Source organism: Pinus tabuliformis, chromosome 9, assembly GCF_031772625.1.
Source record: "Pinus tabuliformis cultivar Carrire ecotype Pingquan chromosome 9, CPIR1, whole genome shotgun sequence".
NCBI classification, from domain to species: Eukaryota; Viridiplantae; Streptophyta; class Pinopsida; order Pinales; family Pinaceae; genus Pinus; species Pinus tabuliformis.
In genome coordinates this window covers 580,581,457-580,603,277 of record NC_142307.1, presented here as the reverse complement: position 1 = coordinate 580,603,277, position 21,821 = coordinate 580,581,457, and the positions used below count along the sequence as shown (strand labels likewise).

At 39.0% G+C, this 21,821-nt stretch overlaps 1 protein-coding gene across 1 annotated transcript in view; it reads left to right on the top strand.

Annotated features, from left to right (window-relative positions):
• The first annotated feature begins 4,493 nt into the window (after positions 1 to 4,493).
• LOC149149887 (uncharacterized) overlaps positions 4,494 to 21,821 on the top strand; it is an 82,195-nt gene continuing 64,867 nt past the window's right edge. The window contains exon 1 of the mRNA XM_089439001.1: positions 4,494 to 4,808. Coding sequence (XP_089295127.1) covers positions 4,636 to 4,808 — 173 coding nt within the window. The 5' untranslated portion in view covers positions 4,494 to 4,635. The remainder of the gene's footprint in view (positions 4,809 to 21,821) is intronic.

Here is a 21,821-nt window from a genome sequence, read left to right as displayed (position 1 = left end):
GTGATTTCCCCAGGTAAATTCTTTTGTGTTATGTGTGATTGATTCCTTGTTATCAATTATATGTGTTTTTATTGATGTTGCTCATGGTTGATTAAGCTTCCGCTAAATTGTTTGTAGAAGTAGATTAAGTGTTTTGCTTTAGTACATTGCATTACCAAGTTGATCTATAGGTGGGAAATTTCTACATGGTATCAGAGCTAGCTAATTTGTAAAAAAAGTTCTACATGGTATCAAAGCACAGGTGATCAAGGAAGAACAATATACAAGAAGAGGAGATTTCAAAGTTTTGAGTTTTGGGCCGAGAGTTTGCAGAGCAGATCTGAAAATTTCTGTACAAAATTTTCAAAAACAAATAGCAGATTTGGATTCCTTGCGGAAAAATACCAAAAAAAAAAATCAGCTGAATCGGAGTTCGGAGGAGGGAAGTATCGCTGATTTAAAATCAACTCTTTTTCCAAAAATTTCGTGATGACGGGAAATATGAAACAGATTGGTGTGCTAGCCAAGAACCTGTATGCACTTGAGGTACAAGATGCATGCAAAGCCTTGAGGAGCAAGGCAAAGGTTAGATACTTGGTGGTTGAGAGGGAGAGTAAATTACCTCTCAACATGTAGCGCCAGAAGAAGTCTTAGACGATTGTGGAGGAGCCACGATTAGTGAAGCTTCTTCAAGAGGTTGTGGAGCAGCCACAACTAGAGAAGCTGAGAGGAGATCGAGTAGAGACATCTACTCATGCAGAGACCTCCAGTAGGGGGAAACTTCGAGCTAGGTGGGCTGAGGGATCACATGCAGTCATACCTCCAGGTAGTAGGTGGAGCAATGTAGAGTGATCGTCCCAAGGAGGAGGGGTAGGATCCTTGAGGTACCCAACCTCTTAGACGAGACCTTACTACGGGAGCCTCGATGTGGAGTAGCAGGAACTGACTGATTGGGTAGAGACAGATGTGGATGGAGCGGCAGAGAGAGCTATAGTGCAGGGAATCCCAGGACAGCGCAGAGCATGCAGGCTGCAACAATGCGAGAGGCACAAGTGTGTTGCACAGTGCAGGGTAGCACAGAGAAGGGTGCAATGGTGCGAGATGCATGGAGATGTTGCAGTAGCGCAAAGGTCAGAGAGGGAGCACTTGTTAGCAGCAGGTAGAGCTTCAACATCAGAGTATGTTTCTAACCCAATAGAGAGGTCAGTTGGGAGTTTTTTTTTTTTTTTTTCCCGAGTGTTGCTGGAGCAATCGCACTTGGTAGATGTGTTGCATGTAGAACATTCTAGAGTTCCAGGATCGGGTTCGAGAGGAAGCCTTTCTTGTTGAGAGGGAGTGTTGAAAAGTGTGCAACAAGAAATGCTAAATTTAGAAATTGCTAAAAACAGAACTGCTAAAAATAACAGTTTGGCCAATGAGCATTTTGGCCACCTTGAGTGAGAGGTGAAACTGCTAAAAATAACATCTTCTAAAAATAGCATTTCTTGGTCCCTTCCTATTTATAGCAGTCCCTGGTCTATCTATAGGAAGTAAATTCGAATTTGATATTAACAACAGTTTGAAAATTAATTAATTAATTCATCTTGAGTTAATTAGTTATGGAAAAGCAAACTGAAGTCTTTGTGAGAACATGCAATTATTTCTCCACTAATTGGGGAATGTGTTCTTGATTTGCTCCACTGATTGATGAATTAAGGATGAGTTCTATATTGAGAGGATCAGTTGACTTAGTTTTACTTAGTCAACTTCAGTTAGATTAATTTAACAAGTTGTTAAATTATGAGATATAGTTTGTTGATGCTTGCATGCATGTGACAACTATTATTTTCAGATAACTGTGTATTCGCTCATGGATAACTGATGCATGTTAGTCCAGACAGAGACCCAGTTGAGATCAGAGTATGGACAATGTACTATCAGTTGGATGAATATTTTTCCTATAAAGGAAGCTCATCCATGATGAAGATTTATCTCCTTCAGGTTTGTGCAGTTATTTCAGAGGTTAGTGTTGTGTGTGAGGTGAGAATCACACAGGTTGCAGCTGGAGGACCCAGGAAAAACTGTGCATAGAAATAGGAGGTTTGGAGGGCAGAGAAGAAGGTTTGTGAGAAGCCTTTGACTGTCTATGAGCAGCAGAGGGATTGTACTGAGAGCTGGATAGCTTCCAAGCTAAGGCTTTGTGTAATCCGAACATATTTCCACTTGTATGATAATACAGAGATGGGGTTTTAGGCAGGTGCTTTCCCCGGGTAAATTCTTCTGTGTTATGTGTAATTGATTCTTTCTTATCAGTTATATGTGTTCTTATTGATGTTGCTCATGGTTGATTAAGCTTTCGCTAAATTGTTTGTAGAAGTAGATCAAGTGTTTTGCTTTAGTACATTGCATTACCAAGTTGATCTACAGGTAAGAAATTTCTACATGGTATCAGAGTTGACTGATTTGTAGAAAAATTCTACAAAATTCTACACTTAAGACTTGTAGAAAAAAGGTATAGCGAAAATTCCAAGATGACCTGTTTGAAGAAGCGAAACCCTAGAATCCAAAGCTCTGATACCAAATGTTATGCAACCAACTCACAAAATAGAAGAAAAGATAGATCAATGACTTAAAATTAACTTCTTAGATCAAGATTGGAGTGATGAAAAGAACCAACACCCAATATGGAATCCCAATGAAACAAAATTTTATCGCCCCTCTAAAAAGACCAGAACATCTTACCAAACAACCATTTACTACCTTAGAGAAACTCATCCAAATGTAAAAGCCTTTTTAACCCCAATCATACCCTTTCTATACCAATCTAAAAAAGCACAAAACCATTTTCAACATTTAAATTATTCAAACATCTTAAAAAGCTTTTAAATTACTCAAAATATTAAAAACAAATAATTTAAAAAATATTAAATGATTATTAATAAATACCACTGTAGATCCGCACAGACCTAACATGAGCCAAGAGGGATCAAATTTCTTCACACTCAAACTTCTTTAGAGTGCAAAATACAATACTTAATATTTCATTTTTTAAGTTGTATTTTTGAATTACATAACTTAAACTTCTAAGTCAAAAAACTTCAACCATTTTAACCATAATTTTTTTTGCAATAACTTTATACAATATATACATAATTTAAAATATATATATATATATACACATCATTAACATTACAATATCTTATATAACATGTGCATTAAAACACATTAAAATGATTTTTTTGTTATTAATATATTTTTAAATATACATAATTTTTTTTTTGTTTTTTTGTTTTTTTTTTTTAAATTTTACTCTTTTTTTTATTTTTTATTTTTTAAGTAAAAGTAATCTATTAATATGTACAGAAAGATACAAAGAGGACAAGGCCTCGATTAAGGTATCATAGAGTATCAACAAAAACTGGACTGCCCCAACATTGAGGAAACCAATCCAGTGAGAGCAGAAACCTCAAAAATGGTATCACTTCTTAAGTTCAAACCCCACAAAAGAAACAATAAGATGGTTCCTTGATGATTAGTCCAGATAGGAACCCAGAACCCATGCAACACTAGCAAAAACCAAAAAGACCAAATAATGAACACCTGGGCAGCCACAGCCGGCCTCGAACTATCATCAAGCAGCCCCTACCTATACTCCGTCAGCCACATCCACTGCCTAGAAGCCTCGTCATGGAATGGGCTCCTCGATGATTGGGCAAGCCCACTCATCCGCCATGTCAAATATACATAATTATTAGTTTGTATTAAAATATTTTATTGATAATCTATATTGAATATTGTTATTATATGGGAGCCTAGAGTATGCCCTAAAATTGCTTGTGTTTGGGTAAGAGCTCGTCTAGGAAATAGGTTAACGACCCAAGATTGAGAGGCATTTAATAGGAGCCGAAACTTGCCCCTTACAGAGTACCAACGAATTATTCCAAGAGGCTTGGTTTTCCTTAATTAAGAGTGATGAGTGAATGTGCATTCACCATTAGCGACCAAAAATAGTTATCCTCACTACTGATTTAACAACTAAATTATAATAGATTTTCCAAAAAAAAACTAAAATATTTTCTTTACTTCTAATTATTTTAGATAAAATTATATTATATTACATTATTATTATTTTAAATAAAATTATATTACATATAACATTATTTTCTTATTTAAAAAATAATTTAAGACATACTTAAATTCTCCGGCCTGGAGTATGCCGTAAAACTGCTTCTGCTTGGTTAAGAGCTCGTCTTCCTCGGACGTAAGGAAACAGGTTAACGGCCCAAGACCCAGAGGCATCTGGCAGGAGTGAGAGCCTTCTCCCGATTACGGACCACCAGCAGGGTTATGCCAGGGGGCGTGGTTTTCCTATTTAACAGTGATGAGTCAAACCCAGCATTCGCGGATAGCAGCCAGAGATGGCTGTCTTCACTGTTGGTTTGACCCCTGAGTTGATAGGTTTTACCACCTTCGGAAAAAAAAAAAAAGACATACTTAAACTCATGTACGATGGATCAGCACTTGATATTCACTGGAGGATCAACATGGCAAGTAAAATTTAACGAGCAAATCTTAACTCTATATATTGACCTATATTTTCTAGGCTCTGTGGTGGAGTGTGTCCTCTTCTGTTGCATGCAATTTGATTGAATTGGTTGTCGGTAAAAAACGAATTCAATGGAAGAGCCGAGGGAGAATGGATTCCTGAGCAATGGAAACGCGGAGCGCACCAGTAGGAGTCGGAATCCAGTAGATGATTCGAGTGCGGCCATTGCACAGAAGCTTTTACAAGGGTGGGCTCTCTTGGGCGACCACTGCCCACAGTGTATCACTCCTCTCGTACGGAACAGGTCCATTATCGATTCTACTGAATCATTTCCGATATCTATTACAGGCCTATTCATTTTTAATTTTCTCTAAAGTATATTAGTTTTTTATTTTCTCTGCAAATCGTCGTGCTCACCAGGCTATGTTATCAATAAAGTTATTAGTTCCCGGGTCTTTGATGATTTTTTTTAGCTCGCGTCATATGCATCTGGAAAGCTAAATTTATGCATCTGGAAATCTAAATTTAGGGCTTCGAAGAGCTTTTCAGTTTTTTAAATAATTTTAAGGTTCCTATATATTGCAGTCTGGTGTTACAGGTTAAATCTTCCTTTCAAAGTCGCTAGTCGACAAAAGACTCGGTTTAGCCGAAACGTCGAATGTGACCCGCGACGACAAGGACTCCAAATAGAAAATTACACATAATTTCGGACAAAAAAATAATGTATTGATGTTAAATTGAAAGATTACACTGGTTATATTGTAAAAATAACACAGTATTCTATGACAAAGCATGTCATAAAAAACCATAGACCATGGCATGAAGTTATGAACTAAAATGAATATCAACAAACTGTCTGATGTCGAATGTGAAATCATATGAAATAACGCATAATACCAGCGCACTATTGAGGGCCAAAGTAGGCTTTCCCTTGCCTCAGCCTTGAAAATCTGTGGAACATGTGTCTTAGCAGTGATAGGTTGATGATGTCGTGCCCTAGCTTACTATAACATTCGTAGAAGCTAGGTCTCACTGTGCAAGAAGCAAGGAGCCTTAAACCCTAGTGCAAAACCTTGCTCCAAACACACTCAGAGAAAAGTGAAAAACTGAGGGGAAAACGGCGTTTTCAACCTTTTATAACATAGGGCCATTGTCTAAATCGGGTTGATCTCTCAGAGCTGGGAAACTCTGGCCGAGACGTGGTGGTTCTGGCCAAGTCTTTTCAGACCTGATAAGGTCTAGCTGGGTCAAAGCCAGGTCAGCCTGAATCTGGCTGCCTCTAGTTTGAACCGTGTTTCAGTGACGGGTCAAGTCTATGTGGTCTTAGCAGTCCTCCCGTAACTATGCTTCTTTAATACATTCTTCTAGTGGTGGGTAAAATTTTCAAAGTTCCCTATCTGTATTCTTTTCTACGTTTAATGTGCATTCATTTGTTCTATAGAGATGTTGATTCTAGTATTTTCAAATTAAAATGCATATTTATATTCTAACTATTTCGTGAAGTTTTAATTTCCATATCAGGGTAGTGAAAGCTTAATGAATTTTTAAATTTCTGAGGATTTTATTGACTTCTAATGGCGTACTTAAAATTTCAAGGTTCGTAAAAACTTTTAACGTTTCCTTTTCTACTTCCTGTCATGAACAATTTTTCTGGCTTTAGTTTTAACAGCGGAGGAGTAAACTGGTTGCCGGTTGCAATTGTTAAAGTATCCTAAAACTAACTTTCTAAGCAAACAGATCAGATCTAGTTACTTGCTGGAATTTTTAACTCTTATATGCAGCGGAAAATGAGAAAAGCAATCACACACACTGCACAATTATTTATGCTCTTCTAGACCAGTTCATCATTCAAAATATCTTTAGAACTTACAAGAGCTCCCTTACAAGGAAAATGGCTTTGAGAAATTAACAAACAAACAGTAAACCTGCAAAATTTCAATTTGCACATAAATTGAGGCAGATCTGCACCACACATGCGACCTACTCTGCAATCCTTATGGCTGTATGGAATCTGTAGGGCCTGCTGTGCGGCTTGCTCTGCTGGGCTGTATGGCTGCTCTTTCTTGATGCTGGCTGACTGCCTTCTCCTTGCTGAACTATTGTTGAAACTCCTTGCCAATGGCTGAAAATCAGATCTTTGATTTTCTCCTTCACTCATGTGACTTGTGAAATGAATGCTCTCTGTGTGTCTTTGCCCTTTTCCCTCTCTGTCTTTATAACTTTCAATGAGCCCTGCCAATGGCGGAAAATCAGATCTTTGATTTTCTCCTTTACTCATGTGACTTATGAATTGAATGCTCTCTGTGTCTTTGCCCTTTTCCCTCTCTGTCTTTATAACTTTCAATGAGCCAGAAACCTATTCTTCAATGGGTAAGATCTAACTGTGAGATCAATGGCTTTCTTATAATTAAATCATAAAGTGACCCACTTTAGTCACTTTAATAAAAAGACGTTCACTTTACTAATTAAATTATTAAAGTGAACTTCTGGAAAATGCATAGGATACTTTTAATGACGATTTCCATAAGTAGACACCCTCATGTAAATACCTTTTTGAGCTACAAACACTAGCAACAATTGTTTTAAGTTGTGTTCAGAAGAAAACCTTGGAAGATACTTGAAAAGTGAATTGCTTTTGTTGATGCCAATAGTTTCAAGAAAATTGAAATCACATTTTTCATCAATTTTGTGAAGAATGGTCATTTTCATCAAAGTTCAAAACCTCATTGTAGATGGTTTGGACATTATTTTGACTAGCTTCAGGGAATGACAATCATCTTATAAAATTTTTAAATTATCTTACTCCTTGGCAGAATTGATTGTTGTATTTTGGCAGTTTGTTATTAAGTGTGATGATTTTTGAAGAGAATGCTTGCATACAATGCGATGTTGTAAAGCTGTGAAGCTATAGTGTGTTGGGCTTGTTGAGAAATTTCAGATAGTCTTTGACTATATTGATGAAGCATTCTGAGGGATTCAAGCAGGTACAAGTAGAGTTACATCTAAATATAAAGGTGTGTTTATGTAATCAGCATTCTACTCAAACCAAATCTCTTATTAATAAGAAGCATGCAGCACTCCACAAAGGAACTTTATAACAACAAAGCCAAATATGGGAAAACCATGAAAGTAAGTGAACCTGAAATTGTCGATGGTTGAAATAGTTAAGTCATAAGAATAATTGTCATGAGTCAAGAGAGTCAATATCATTTGTATAAGATCCATTGGGCAAATTTTAACATGTAAAATAGTTTATTTTTGAGTCTAAAAAGTCAAAAAGACCTTCAAGACCAAGTTGGCCCTAACTGTGAAAAGTCGGCCTAGGAGAGGCCTATTCGACCTCATAAGAAGGCTATATAAAGGAAGAGAGTTCAATCCACTTGGACACACTTCTGTAGTCCAATCAAGCAAGAAAGAAGAAGAAAAAGAAGAGCGAAGTTCTAGGAGAAAAAAACATCTCAAGAAGAAACCGAAAATCTGATTTTTGCGATCATTTTGTCTCACACGTGCGAAGATTCTAGGACTTTTGCAGTTGTTGTAGGGCCGAAAATTGGAGGCCAAAGTTGCAGACCTGAATTGAGGACTGAAACCTTGATTGGAGCAAACATTGAAGGAGTTGACTTTCATTGACTTTGGTAGACCTTGTCTTGTCTTGAATAAGATCGTTTGGAGGGATGACTTGGTGCTTGGAGGAGGTTTGACTTTGGTATTTGGGTCTTGGTTTTCTCATTTGATCTTGATTCTATAAGAGAAGATATTCTTTTTGGGTTTTTCCCCTTGGAGGGGTTTTGCCCTGGCTTGGAGCCTATTTATGTCAATTGTCTTTATTGTTTATGCTCTTGATAATTGTTTGATGAAAGAATTTAATAAACAACAAGAAGAAGCTAACTAAAGATCACAAGCAATTATTAACGATAAGGAGAATTGTTTGAATAGCTACCCCATTAGATTCTCCAACAAAAGTAATGTACTCAACATCAAATGTAACCACCAACATTAAAGCACTCCACTACTTCAACATTAAAGTGATTTGTTGACCATGTACATGTCAACAGTTCCAAGAAGCAGAGTACCGAGCAGTGGATCAAAATTTTTGGGTCATCATCATCATTGTAATCCCAAATTCTGCAAATTATTGTAAAAATGATTCTAGTATGACTATTAAGCCATGTAACAACACCTAGGTAAGCCTATGATTTTTGTTAAAGGGTTTAACTCTAGGGAGTTTTTTAACCTCCCCAATTATTGATGAAAACTTGACTAAACTGAGAGGGGGGGTGGGGGAGGGGAATCAGTTTAGCATACTCATGGACATTATTCTTTTCTTAAAACTCATTAATTGAAATATTACATGAGCAACTTAACAAATAATGACCAACATATTGAATATGTGAACAACAAGTAATAAGCAAACCGAACCATCACATGAACACATAATAACAACACATATTGACACCAGATATACGTGGAAACCCATAAAGGGAGAAAACCACCATTTTCTTATTGTTATGATGCAAAGGTGAGCTCCTACTCCTTATTACATCTGATTTTTTGTAGGCCCCAACTTACAGGAGGCTGCTACCTCAATTTTTTGCAAGCTGCAACATGCAAGGAAGCTCCAACTCCCATATATTTTCTGTAGGCTACAACCCACAGGAGGCTCCTACCTCAACCAACTCCAACTGGATTTTTAACATGCCTCAACTTGAAAGGAGACTACCATCCCCTGATGCAAACACAAAATAACAATGTGTTGGTTTACCTGGTCATAAATTTTGTATACCTCCATCTTCATTTCTGCATCTTCTTCTCTTTAAATCTGCTTCACATCAGCTTCATAAGTACCAGGTAACTAATGCATAATAGTTCAATCAACTCACTCACATTCTCCCATTCTCTAACATTATCTATGCCTTCCAAAATCACATGTTTTATAAAGATAGTTCGCTGGCTGTTTGTATCCCACATAGGAATATGAAGTGAATAAGCTTGACTCTTTGCCTTACACTCATTTGTTTCCAAACTCTTCATATCTTGAATATTAGAACACAAAAATAAATAATCCATCCAATATTAGTTTCAGCCACATGCAATCATTAAATGCATCAACTTAATGCCAACATCAAATACCAATATTTATCATTAATGCATCACAACAATTGTTGCCTTTGCCTTGGAGTCTTGCCTTTGCATCACAACAATTCAGCTCAATCAACCAATTTCACATCACAACAAATTCTTCAATATAGCAATCTCTGCAATATTTTCAAAAACATTTCAATGTATCATAACTCCTCCTCCTTCTTCTGCTCCTTTGCATTGCTGATCTTGTTCATTAGTGTATACATTGCCTTGTTGTTTCCCCTTTACTTGTTGTTTCTCCTTCATTGTTCCTTGCTGCTGCTCCTTTGCTTTGCTCCTGCATACCTTGCTGCTCTTGTTGCCTTGCTGCTGCATACCTTGCCTCTACTCCTTGCTTGTTGCTCCTTTACTTGCTGCTCTCATGTTGTTCCTTTGCCATCAATGCCAACAATTATTTGTGTTTGTAAACACGAATAATTGGTAGAGTTTTTCTCCCAGATATACCCCAAAGGTAGGGTGGAACTCATTGATAAGGTCTTAGGTGAGTCCTAGTGTCATCGAGTTGATCCATTTTTATCATACTAGATCATGTGTCTTGAGTCACAAAATTTGGTTGAGTCTATAATTCCCCTTTTAAGGGTTGATTATTGCAATATCTTGATGTAAAGGTGTGTCTAGAAATATTTTTGGTGAATGGTTCCTCATAATTAGACCACCATTACCAAAATGTTTTTTCGACCCACTTAGAGGATGGAAAAATATTTGTAATTTCCTCTCGAGTCTATTAATGAAATTTTTGGCAAAAATAAAAATAAAATTAGCCAAAAATTGTCAAAAAATAAAATGAAGGAAAAAATTAATTACCCTCCAAGTGGAAAAATTATTGAGGCTATTTTCAAAGGAAAAAAATCAAGTCAAAGATAAAAGCATTATTTACAAGGGAGAAGGGCCAAATCCAGAAATTCGTTGGACCCAAAAGACTATTTTCTCCAACAAATTGAAATTTTTGGACCAAGCAATTAAAATTTTTGCACAAATAACAATAATTCTATTTCTTGGATGTCCTCTAATGGTCCAGAAGTCAAAGTTAGATCCTTCCAGCCCGTAAACAAGGAAAATTGAATTCTTTTGGAGATTTGTGCTAGCTAAATATGGGTTCATTTTTTTTTTTACAAGGATCAAGCCATGGATCGAGCTCCTGGCCGTTATTTTCCACTTGGAGGGGTTAATCCCTCTCATTTTCTTTATAAGGAAGCTTTCTAGCTCCACATTGTAACAAAACTTCATCTAGTGATGTACTGAGCTAAGATCTATTGGATTTCTTTTGATAATAAAGCATAAGTCTTTGGGGTTCAATTCAAGGTGTCTCTCTCTCAATGATTTATGGTATGTGCTGAATGATTTTAATGCTCTAATTGTGTAATATTGAATATTATTGTTTCAATAGCCAGTGGTTTAATCTTTTATTAGCAAATATATCTTGCTTTAGGTGTTGGGTTCTAGAGAAGCATTTGCTGTTCACTCGATCTAGTAGGTATTTCTGGATCTTGAGGGTTTGAAGTGTGTATCTAAACCCCTTTTGAAACTAATAATTTATCTTTCAAAGTGTGTAGAGATCTTCAGGCAATTCAGCCCTTGGGCAACCCCCAAGTACATAGACTTTGAGGAGATGTTCATCTTGTTTGGCTTCTCGACTTGATTTAATGATTTGTGGTGTAGGGCTTTGGCCAGTATATAAAAATAAAATTATTCCATCGCTTATTTTCAAATTTCCACTTGGGTTATAAATGAATTATTTGCTAATTAGAGCTTGAATATTATTTGTAGATATTGTAAATAATTTGTGAATATTTCCTACTAACCCTTGTATTTTATTTTTCATTTTGTAGATAATTATTTGGGGTTTTATCTTCGAATTTCTTCTAGATCTTGTGGATTGGCTCTTTTTATATAACTTGTAGGTGTTAAGGATAAAAATTTCAAAGACGAATTCAAAGTTAGAAGGCTTAAATCCTCACCTAGCCTAGATGGCAAGGGTTTGGACATATATTCAGCCTTGAAGGATCCGTCCAACCATAAGGAGTGCGTTCAACCTATAAGGGTGGATCTAGGGTCTAGAGACCTTGATCTACAAGACTTATGTCACAAATTTGCAATGCCTTGCCTTCTAGAGGCGCTGCTAGTCCTAGAGGGCTAAAATCACTGCAAAATCAACGTTTCCTGGCAAAGAATGATCATTTAGGGGTTTTGCAAGCAAGTTTCTTGGATATAATCACATTTTTGTGGCTAATACTTGATTTGGTTGCTCATTGAAGGTAGCCGCAGGGTTTTCAACCTCATTAGGCTTGGCTGTAGGCCTAATCGGCCTTTCCTAGCCTTGCCGCAAGCTCATGAGGGGCTAATAACCCTAGCCGCGGTCCTTGCTTGTTGGATAAGCTCTTCATTATTGATATTTGGCACTAACACTTGGTGTTTGCAGGCTTAATCACAAATTTTGCAAGGATTTGAAGTGGTTTCTCATTAAATATCTGTCATTGATCCATAAGGGTTTGAGTTACTGGGCTAATCATTGGTTTTGCAGGGCTACTCTTCATTTTAAAGGAATTTTTATGGGTTCAATCTAGCCTTTTGGCCTAGCCGCAGCCCTAGAAGGCCTTTTTTTCACTCAGCCGCAAGGGTATTAAGGGCTACTAGCCCTAGCCGCAGCCCCTAAAGGGTCTGTAAGCCTTGGTCGCTTGCATTTGGATGCTTATTTTGCTAATATCTTGTGGTTGCAGGTGTCCTTGAAGGGTTTCATCACTTGTTTGGGTCCAAACATGATTTTGGAGGATTTGCACTTGACATATCAGCCTCTTGAGCCTAGCCGCAGGCCTAAGAGGCCTTTTTTGCCTTAGCCGTGGGGTTTTGAGGGCCCCTTCCTTTTGTTTTCAAGCTGATCATTTGTGTTTACAAGTTCTAAAAGGCCTACATTGCATCTTTGAGGCCTATCTAAGCCTTTTGGTATCTCAACTTGGCATACTCATTCTTGGAGGAAGGCCACAAGGCCTCAAGGGTTTGAATCCAGATCTGAAGTAACGTAACAGTGGCATAATAATCACTAAGATCTAAGCCTAAATCAAGTCTAAGACAAGCCAAATAAACCCTAAGATCATCACACAATAACTTCTAAGGCTAAATCATTGTTTTAGTTCTTGTTTTCTCTTTGGTTGGTGGCTATCTTGAGGTTTGATATAAATCTTTAGATTTCTGATATAAAAGTTGCAGTGGCATATTCTCTTTGAAGAAGTCCTAAAATTGATTCTAATAAGCCGAAGAGACTAAAGGAGTTATTGTTAAAGGTCATGCAAAGGCGCGTTGGGGGAGAGGGGTCAGGAGTAAGCCCTGGCCCCTGGTCACATCAACATCCACATGAGCCTGGCGGAAGACCTCCGAGCGTAGAATGGGAGGGGCTAAAACTTAAGCCTAGCCCCGGTCGTATTGCACCCACAGGACCGAGCGTATAGCGGAGAAGGTGCTTGGTAGAGGGGGTGGGGTTGTAGGCCCTAGCCCCAGGTCCCATCGTAGTCCATGTGACCCCGACGAAGAGATAGTGGGCTTCGGTGGCGGGGGCGGGCGATTAGCCCCGACCCCCAGCCACATTGATGGCGCGGAACCATTGACGGAATAATGGACGGCTAGCGCGGCGGGGGCGGGTGGTTAGCCCTGATGCTCGGCCACATTAATGTCCACATGACCAACAACCCGACGGATTGCACCCACAGGACCGAGCGTATAGCGGAGAAGGTGCTTGGTGGAGGGGGTGGGGCTGTAGGCCCTAGCCCCAGGTCCCATCGTAGTCCATGTGACCCCGACGAAGAGATAGTGGGCTTCGGTGGCGGGGGCGGGCGATTAGCCCCGACCCCCAGCCACATTGATGGCGCGGAACCATCGACGGAATAATGGACGGCTAACGCGGCGGGGGCGGGTGGTTAGCCCCGATGCTCAGCCACATTAATGTCCACATGACCAACAACCCGACGGATTTGGGGCCTAGGCCGGCGGGAGCGGACCGTTGTCATAGCCCTCGGCCTTATGGCACCCATGTGGCCCTGATATTGCGCGTAAGGGTCATTGGCAAAATTAACTGTTCGACAATTTGCACCGGATGCGGGCAAAATTGTTACATCTCGAGCAGATTTAAGGGCGGATTTGTTGCTCGGTTAGCAGGTTCATCCAATTTGGAGGACGAATAGCAGCATAAAGTTAGGGGAGCCATAACTTGATGAGTTTTTGGCCTTTTGGAGCTCAAGAAGAGTCCAGATATGGGTTTTTGGACATGCTGAATCCAATGGAAGCCTCTGTTCACTGATTGGAGCACTTCTGAAGAGACTTTTTGCAGGTTTGAGTCTATGGGTGGCAGGATCAATCAGTGAGTTGAAGCAGTTTTTGAAGGCTTTTGAGCATGGAGAGGACCTTGTAGGGGTTTTGTAGCCCTCATATGTTATGGTGCAGCTCATGTTTCTCTTTTCTCATTATGTCTTGTTGAGGAAAGTTCTCTTTTAGTTCTTCATTGTGGAATTGTTGTACTTGTTATGCTCATTTTTAGATGGAGTATGAGGTCTTGATGCGAGAGCCCTTTTCTTGTTGATTGTTTCATGACTGACTGTAGGTTGTCATACTTTTTAGAGTGAGAGTTCTTTGCAGGAGAATGTTTCCTTGAAGGGGAAACTAGCCACTCTTTTTGTCAGCACAGTTTATGTACTCTTTATCAGTGAAATCTATGGAATGGTCTAGTTGTGTTAGCAGGGCCAGAGATGTAGCCTAGGAGGGGTGAATTCCATCACCAAATTTTGTGTTGTCTCTTTTCATGTTTGGCTTTATGAGTTAAATGATGATATGTTGCTTGTTAAGAGTTCACATGAAAACTGACTCATTATCCTTGAAGAGACCATAAAACTTGTGTTTACAGAAGACCCATTTTTACTTGCAAAGCGTTAGAGGATGGTCAATTTTTAGGAAGGAGACGTTCTCCTACAATTCCAGATCAGTTGGTATAAGAGTTGGTTCTGACCAAGTTGCAGGAATGAGCAAGAAGATGGAATGTCTCCAAGAGCTAGAGGAGATGAACTTGTATCTTCGAATGGAGAATGTTGAATTGAGGAGAATGCTTGAAGTTGCTGAAGAGGAGAAGAGGCATATGCGCCTTCAGTTGCAGCATGTGCTTGAGGAACAAGTTGGTGAAAGTTCCACTCTAGAAGAAGCAAAGAATACCTCCAAAGTGAAGACAATATGTGGGCAAGGTCCAAACATAGGTTATGGACCCTATGTGGAGATTGATGTTTGTGAGTTTTGTCAGCATCTCAAAGATTCTCATTATATGTTGTTGGTAAATGTGGGTGACTTGAGTCATCTTCAAATTCATCATCAACATCTAAAGCAAAAAAGATGGGTGGCAAGTCCTAGGGAGGTAATCAACATCTCTAGTTCAAATCCTTCAGTTTATGTTAATAACACATCTTTTGCAGCCTTTGAACAACATACTAAAGGCATTGGTATGAAGCTGCTAGCTCGGATGGGTTATGAAGGAGGAGGCCTCAGAATCAATGGCCAAGGAATCACTAATCCTATCATGGTGAAAGAGAGACCAAGATATCAAGGATTGGGATATGGTCATAAAGAGTTTGGAGAGTGTTCTAAACTATTTGAGGCAAAGAAATCATCATATGATGATATGTCACACCAAGATGGTAGTGATAATGTCAATTTGTCTCCTAAGGGAGATGAATGCTTCAAAGGACTTTGCATGTCATTGTCCAATCCACATCGTCAAAGTTACAGCCCAAGGGACAGGTATAAATGTCATGGGAATTTTCCAAATGTTGGTAATTTTGATTATTTGTGGGACATGTATCCTTGCACTTTTTGTGATGCAGTTGACCATTGTGTGGCTGATTGTGAGCAACACAAGGTGATGGTCAAAAGAATGGACCAAATTCTTGGCATCAAGCATGAAGAACCTCCCTCACATTTGAAAACTTCCTTGTTGATGGGCAAGCGAAAGTACTTTTGTACCCATTGTAACATGCATGGGCATGGGAATGAAAGGTGTTGGAAACTTCATCTAGAATTTCGTCCCAAGAAAGATAAAGAGGTTATGCAAACCAATGCAAGGAAAGCAATAGGTGGCAAAGAGGATACTGACATAGTTCCTAAGGCAACCTTCAAAGTAGAATAGATGCAGAAAGAGAACCCATAAGCCTAGGAGAGGCAAAGATTGGGTAGACTGTTTGTATAGTTTGTTGCTTTGTAAAATGTAAATACTTGTTGTTGTCATTACCTGTTTTTGGGTACTTTGTAAAGTGAAACAAGAATAATCACTATTTGCAACAAGTATGTTTTTCATTGACATGACATGTTATGTTGGCTTGTTTACAAGTCCAAATGTTTGAGGACTTTTGGGATGAACAGTGTTTATCGTCTAGTTTGCCTATAGTTGCATCATATACTCACTGATAGAAGTGTTCAAGATGAAGCTTGTTGTGAATGAAATCTTTGATGAAGATTGTACAAGAAATGACTGTTTTTGTGGACAAAGCCAAATGTGTCATTGAATTATTACAGCCAGAGTACTTTTGTGTACAAGGACAGTTTGAGGATAGTAAAGCAAAGTTTGAATCAGTGCATGGCAAACATTGAATTTCTTCTGATTTCCGAGATGGAAAGTCAAGTTTATCTCCAACAATGGAACTTCAAGATGAAGTTGTTTGAGCCTTGAAAGATGGTTTTGGAGTGAATGTTCAGATTCCATCCATCAATGTTTTTGTTCCTGCATATTGATAAGAATTGTGGCTCGATTCTTGACAGGAGGCTAAGGTCTTCACGCAGAGGATAGGTAGAGTACCTTGATTAGAGCTTGAAGGCACCAATTGAAAATATAACATTAAGGATTGAGTTTGGGAAAGTTTTGAGTTTTTGCCTCATTTTGTTTACTAGGAGAAGCTAAATTTTTGGAGTCCAAAAGTTCCTAGTGGGGAGGTATGATCCGAAGATCAAAATTTAGCTCAAAAATGAAAGTGCCCAGAATCTTTTGAAATCGGCATCAAGTTGTTGTGTTCATCGTTCTGATTCCAACGACACTTGAATCGTCTCAATCTGATGTCGTATGACAGAGTTATGATGTTTTGAAGTTTTTGGTCGATAGTAAAAAAATGTGCAGGTGCGTTGACTGGGCAGTCCATACTGTTGATGTTAGCAAACCTACTGGGTGCGTACGGGACCAATCATGGCTTGCCAAGTGGTAGGCTCGTACAGGTGTAGGATGGCACATTTTTATTGGTCGAACTTTGGTTGTGGTGGTCCAATGAGAGGATGCCACGTGGCCCAACCAGAGGCCGCCACATGGCACCTCGTGGTTGGTTAAAATTTTTGTGTTTCAACCCACAGGCCAAGCGAGATCGAACTCATGACCTGCCATACAACACTGTCGAGTCTTACCACTACACCGCGCTCATGTTACTTAACATACAATGGGCGCAGGTTATTGTTAAAGACCATGCAAAGGTGCGTTGGGGGAGAGGGGTTGGGACTAAGCCCTGACCCTCTGTCACATCAACATCTACATGACCTTGGTAGAAGACCTCTGAGTGTAGAATGGGAGGGGATGAACTTAAGCCTAGCCCTAATCGTATTGCACCCACAGGATCGAGCTTAGCGCTTGGCGGAGGGGGCAGGGCTGTAGGCCCTAGGCCCACGTCCCATCGTAGTCCATGTGATCCCGACGAAAAGATAGTGGGCTCCGGTGGCGGGCGGTTAGCCTCGGTCCCCGGCCACATTGATGGCGTGGAATCGTCGGCGAAATAATGGATGGCTAGCATGGTGGGGGCAAGCGGTTAGCCCCAACCCCCGACCACATTAACGTCCACATGACTAATAGCCCGACGGATTTGGGGCCTAGGCTGACGGGGGCAGACTGTTGGCCCAACCCTCGGCCTTATGGTGCCCATGTGGCCCTGATATTGCACCTAAGGGTCATTGGCAAAATTATCTGTTTGACAATTTGCACCGGATGCGGGTGAAATTGTCGCCTCCTGAGAGGATTTAAGGGTGAATTTGTCGCTCGGTTAGCAGGTTCATCCAATTTGGAGGACGAATAACAACAAAAACTTGGGGGAGCCATAACTTGATGAGTTTTTGGCCTTTTGGAGCTCAAGAAGAGTCCAGATATGGGTTTTTGGACATTCTGAATCCAATGGAAGCATTTGTTCATTGATTGGATCACTTCTGAAGAGACTTTTTGCAGGTTTGAGTCTATGGGTGCCAGGATCAATCAGTGGGTTGAAGCAGTTTTTGAAGGCTTTTGAGCATGGAGAGGACCTTGTAGGGGTTTTCCAGCCTTCATATGTTATTTGTAGCAGCTATGACATCTATGGTGCAACTCATGTTTCTCTTTTCTCATTATGTCTTGTTGAGGAAAGTTCTCTTTTAGTACTTCAATGTGGAATTGTTGTACTTGTTATGCTCATTTTCAGATGGAGTACAGGGTCTTGATGTGAGAGCCCTTTTCTTGTTGACTGTTTCATGATTGATTGTAGGTTGTCATGCTTTTTAGAGTGAGAGTTCTTTGCAGGAGAATGTTTCCTTGAAGGGGAAACTAGCCACTTTTTTTGTCAACACACTTTATGTACTCTTTATCACTGAAATCTATGGAGCGGTCTAGCTGTGTTAGCAGGCCCGGAGATGTAGCCTAGGAGGGGTGAACTCCGTCACCAAATTCTGTGTTGTCTCTCTTCATGTTTGCCTTTATGAGTTAAATGATGATATGTTGCTTGTTTAAAGTTCACATGAAAACTAACTCATTATCCTTGAAGAGACCATAAAACTTGTGTTTACATAAGACCCATTTTTACTTGCAAAGCGTCAAAGGACGGTCAATTTTTAGGAAGGAGAAGTTCTCCTCCAATTCCTAATCACCCAGAGTTGCGGAGAAACTTGTTGTCCTCGATTCACATCTGACAGTAAGGACACTCCATTCACATGTTTGATGGCAAGGTTGAGGGAGAAAAGCATCAAACAACTCACTTGTCATGATTGAGACAAAAGAAGAAAGACTCTTGAAGCTGCAAGGAACCTCTGTTCGTGCACAAAAAATTGTATACAATTCTCAATATGATGAAGGTAGACAACTATCTAGTCTCTTATGGCATGCTAGATTTGGATATCTGAACTAGGACAATCTTCGTTTATTGAAGAGAAATGGTGTTATTGGTTTGCCCACCATTCCTAGGAAACTTAAGCAATGTGATGCTTGTATCTTAGGAAAACACAACAAACAATGATTTCATGATTCTCATTCCAGAGCACATAGAAAGCTTGCATTGATTCATTTTGATTTATGTGGCCCTATGCCGGTTCCTTTTACAAATGGAAATAAATACATGATGACTTTTATTGATGACTACACCAAAATGTGTTGGGTATATCTATTGAAGAACAAATCTGAAGCTTTTGAAACTTTTAAAAACTTTCATGCATGGATTGAAAACAATACATAGTCTCATATTGGCTCTATTCGTATTGATAATGGAAAAGAATATACTTCAAATGAATTTGAAAACTATCTTCGTCAGCATGGGATCCAACATCAAACAACCGTGACAATGTATATTAAAAATCAATGTCCATCTCATGCTCTAAAAAACAAGACTCCTTATGAAATGTGGTATGGTCACATTTCTTTGTTGAGGCATCTCATAGTTTTTGGTTCCACTTGCTATACCATGATACACCTAAGGAACAAAGAAACCAACTTGGTGCAAGGAGTCAAAAATGTATCTTCTTAGGGTACTCAAATACCTCTAAATCATATTGTCTTTATGATGAAGCAAATAAGAATTTTATATTGTTTAGAGATGTAATCTTTCTTGAATCTTCTAAGACTGACAATGTTGTTGAGCGACAACTTGATCGCTTGGACATATTCGAGAATACAAAATCTTTTCAGGAATTTGATAATGATATTCCACACCTTAAAGGGGGGATCCCTATCCTCGATTAATCTGTGGAATCTCCTTATGAAACACTCTCTCCCCCTCATGAAGCTCCAACCACTGATCATGAAGACACTTTGAGTGATGTGATTGAGAAAATTAGAAGGCTAAATCTTGATTCAGCCCCATCTCAGTCAACTGAATAGCTTAGGCCATCTCAGAAAGGTCCTCCAAAGTGGCTCACTAAGACACTTGAAAGTGTTTATCTTGATGAGGTTGGAAAGACAGGGATAAGAAGTTCTACTAGACGATGTAGATGATTTTGATTTAGCTATTGATATGGATGTTTCTTATGATTGTGAATTAAATTTGTCTACAGATTTCAAACCAACTTCCTTCAAAGAAGCTGCTTCTCATGATGAATGGAAAGAAGTAAATGTAGAAAGAGTATGATGCTCTAATAAACAATGGAACTTGGAAGCTGGTGGACCTCCATTGGAAACCAAACCGATTGGCTGCAAGTGGGTCTTCAAGAACAAGTATAAAGCAGATGGCTCACTTGACAAGCATAAAGCTAGGCTCGTAGCAAAAGGTTTTGCACAGAAAGAAGGGGTAGATTATGAGTAAACTTTTGTCCCTACAAAAAAATGGGCTACCATCCGAACTCTCTTTGCCTTGGCAACTCAGAATGGATGGAAAGTCCATCAAATGGATGTAAAAACCGCTTTCTTGAATGGACATCTGAAAGAGAATGCTTTATCTCTCAACCAGAAGGATTTGTTGTGAAGGGAAAGGTGCACAAAGTATGCAAGCCTATCAAAGCCTTGTATGGCCTCAAACAAGCACCGCGAGCCTGGTACGAGAAATTGATTGGGCATCTTCTGAAACTAAACTTCAAACAATATGATCTTGATGATGCAATTTTGTTTGTCAAGAAAGTTGGCAAAACTGTTGTATATCTTGTGGTGTATGTAGATGATCTATTGATGACAAGGAACAATGGAAATTACATTACATCCATAAAGAAAGAATTGAGGAAAGGTTTTGAGATGACAAATTTGCATCCGAAGTTTATATTCCTCTCTCAAAAGAAGTATATGGAGATTTGTTGAACAAATTTGGCATGGCTGAGTGCAATCCTTTGACCACTCCAATGGAACAAATTTTAAAGCTTACATCCAGAGAAGGCAATGAATTTGAGGATGCAATGAAGTACAAACAACTCGTAGGAAGTCTTAACTACTTGATTATTAGCAAACCAAACACTTAAAGCTTACATCCAAAGAAGGCAATGAATTTGAGGATGCAATGAAGTACAAACAACTTGTAGGAAGTCTTAACTACTTGATTACTACCAAACCAAACATTTCATTTGTTGTTGGAATCCTCTCCAAGTTTACGCAAAAGCCTTGTGAGGGTCATTGGTCTATCGCAAAAAGAATTCTACGATACTTGACGGGAATTCAAGACTTTGGACTAAGTATACACAGGTGGATGATTTCAACTTGATTGGATACTCTGATTCAGATTTTGATGGAGATAAAGAAAATGGAGTATCTACTGCAGGTTATGTTATGATTCTTGGATCAAGCGCTGTCTCTTGGAGGTCAAACAAACAATTTGTGCCAACAGATTCCACAACAGAGGCAAAATATGTGGCAGCTGCAGAAGTAACGAAGGAAATTGTGTGGCTCAGTAAAATTCTTGAAGATTTGCAGGAGAAACAAGTTCATTCTACTCCTATTTTGATTAGCAATACTTATGCAATAAAATTGGCCAAAAATCCAAAGTTCCATGATCGAACTGAGCATATCAATACAAAGTATCATTTGATTCGACATCATGTTGAGGCCAAGGCTATTCACCTACGCCATTGTTCCACAAATGAGCAGATGGCAGACATCTTCACCAAAACGCTTGGAAGAGAAAAGTTTGAAAAATTCAGAATGATGCTTGGACTCACCAACATTCCTTTAAATTAAGGCGGGGACTGTTGACACCCAATCTTTAGGGATTAGGAAAACATTGTAAGAATCAATGCTCCTGATTCATGCTACTAGAAGGATTACTTGAAGAATCAATTTTTACTTGTGCATAATCCTCATAAAATATAAAAATGCTTTAACAAAAGGTTGTTATATACCTCTTTTTGCTTATATTGAAGAGCAATATAATGAAGGTCTGGTTATAGTTGTAAGACAATGGAAATTAAAACTGGCTAGAGTTCTGTTTGTCAATTGTATATCTGACATGGGGCTAGATTTTGCATC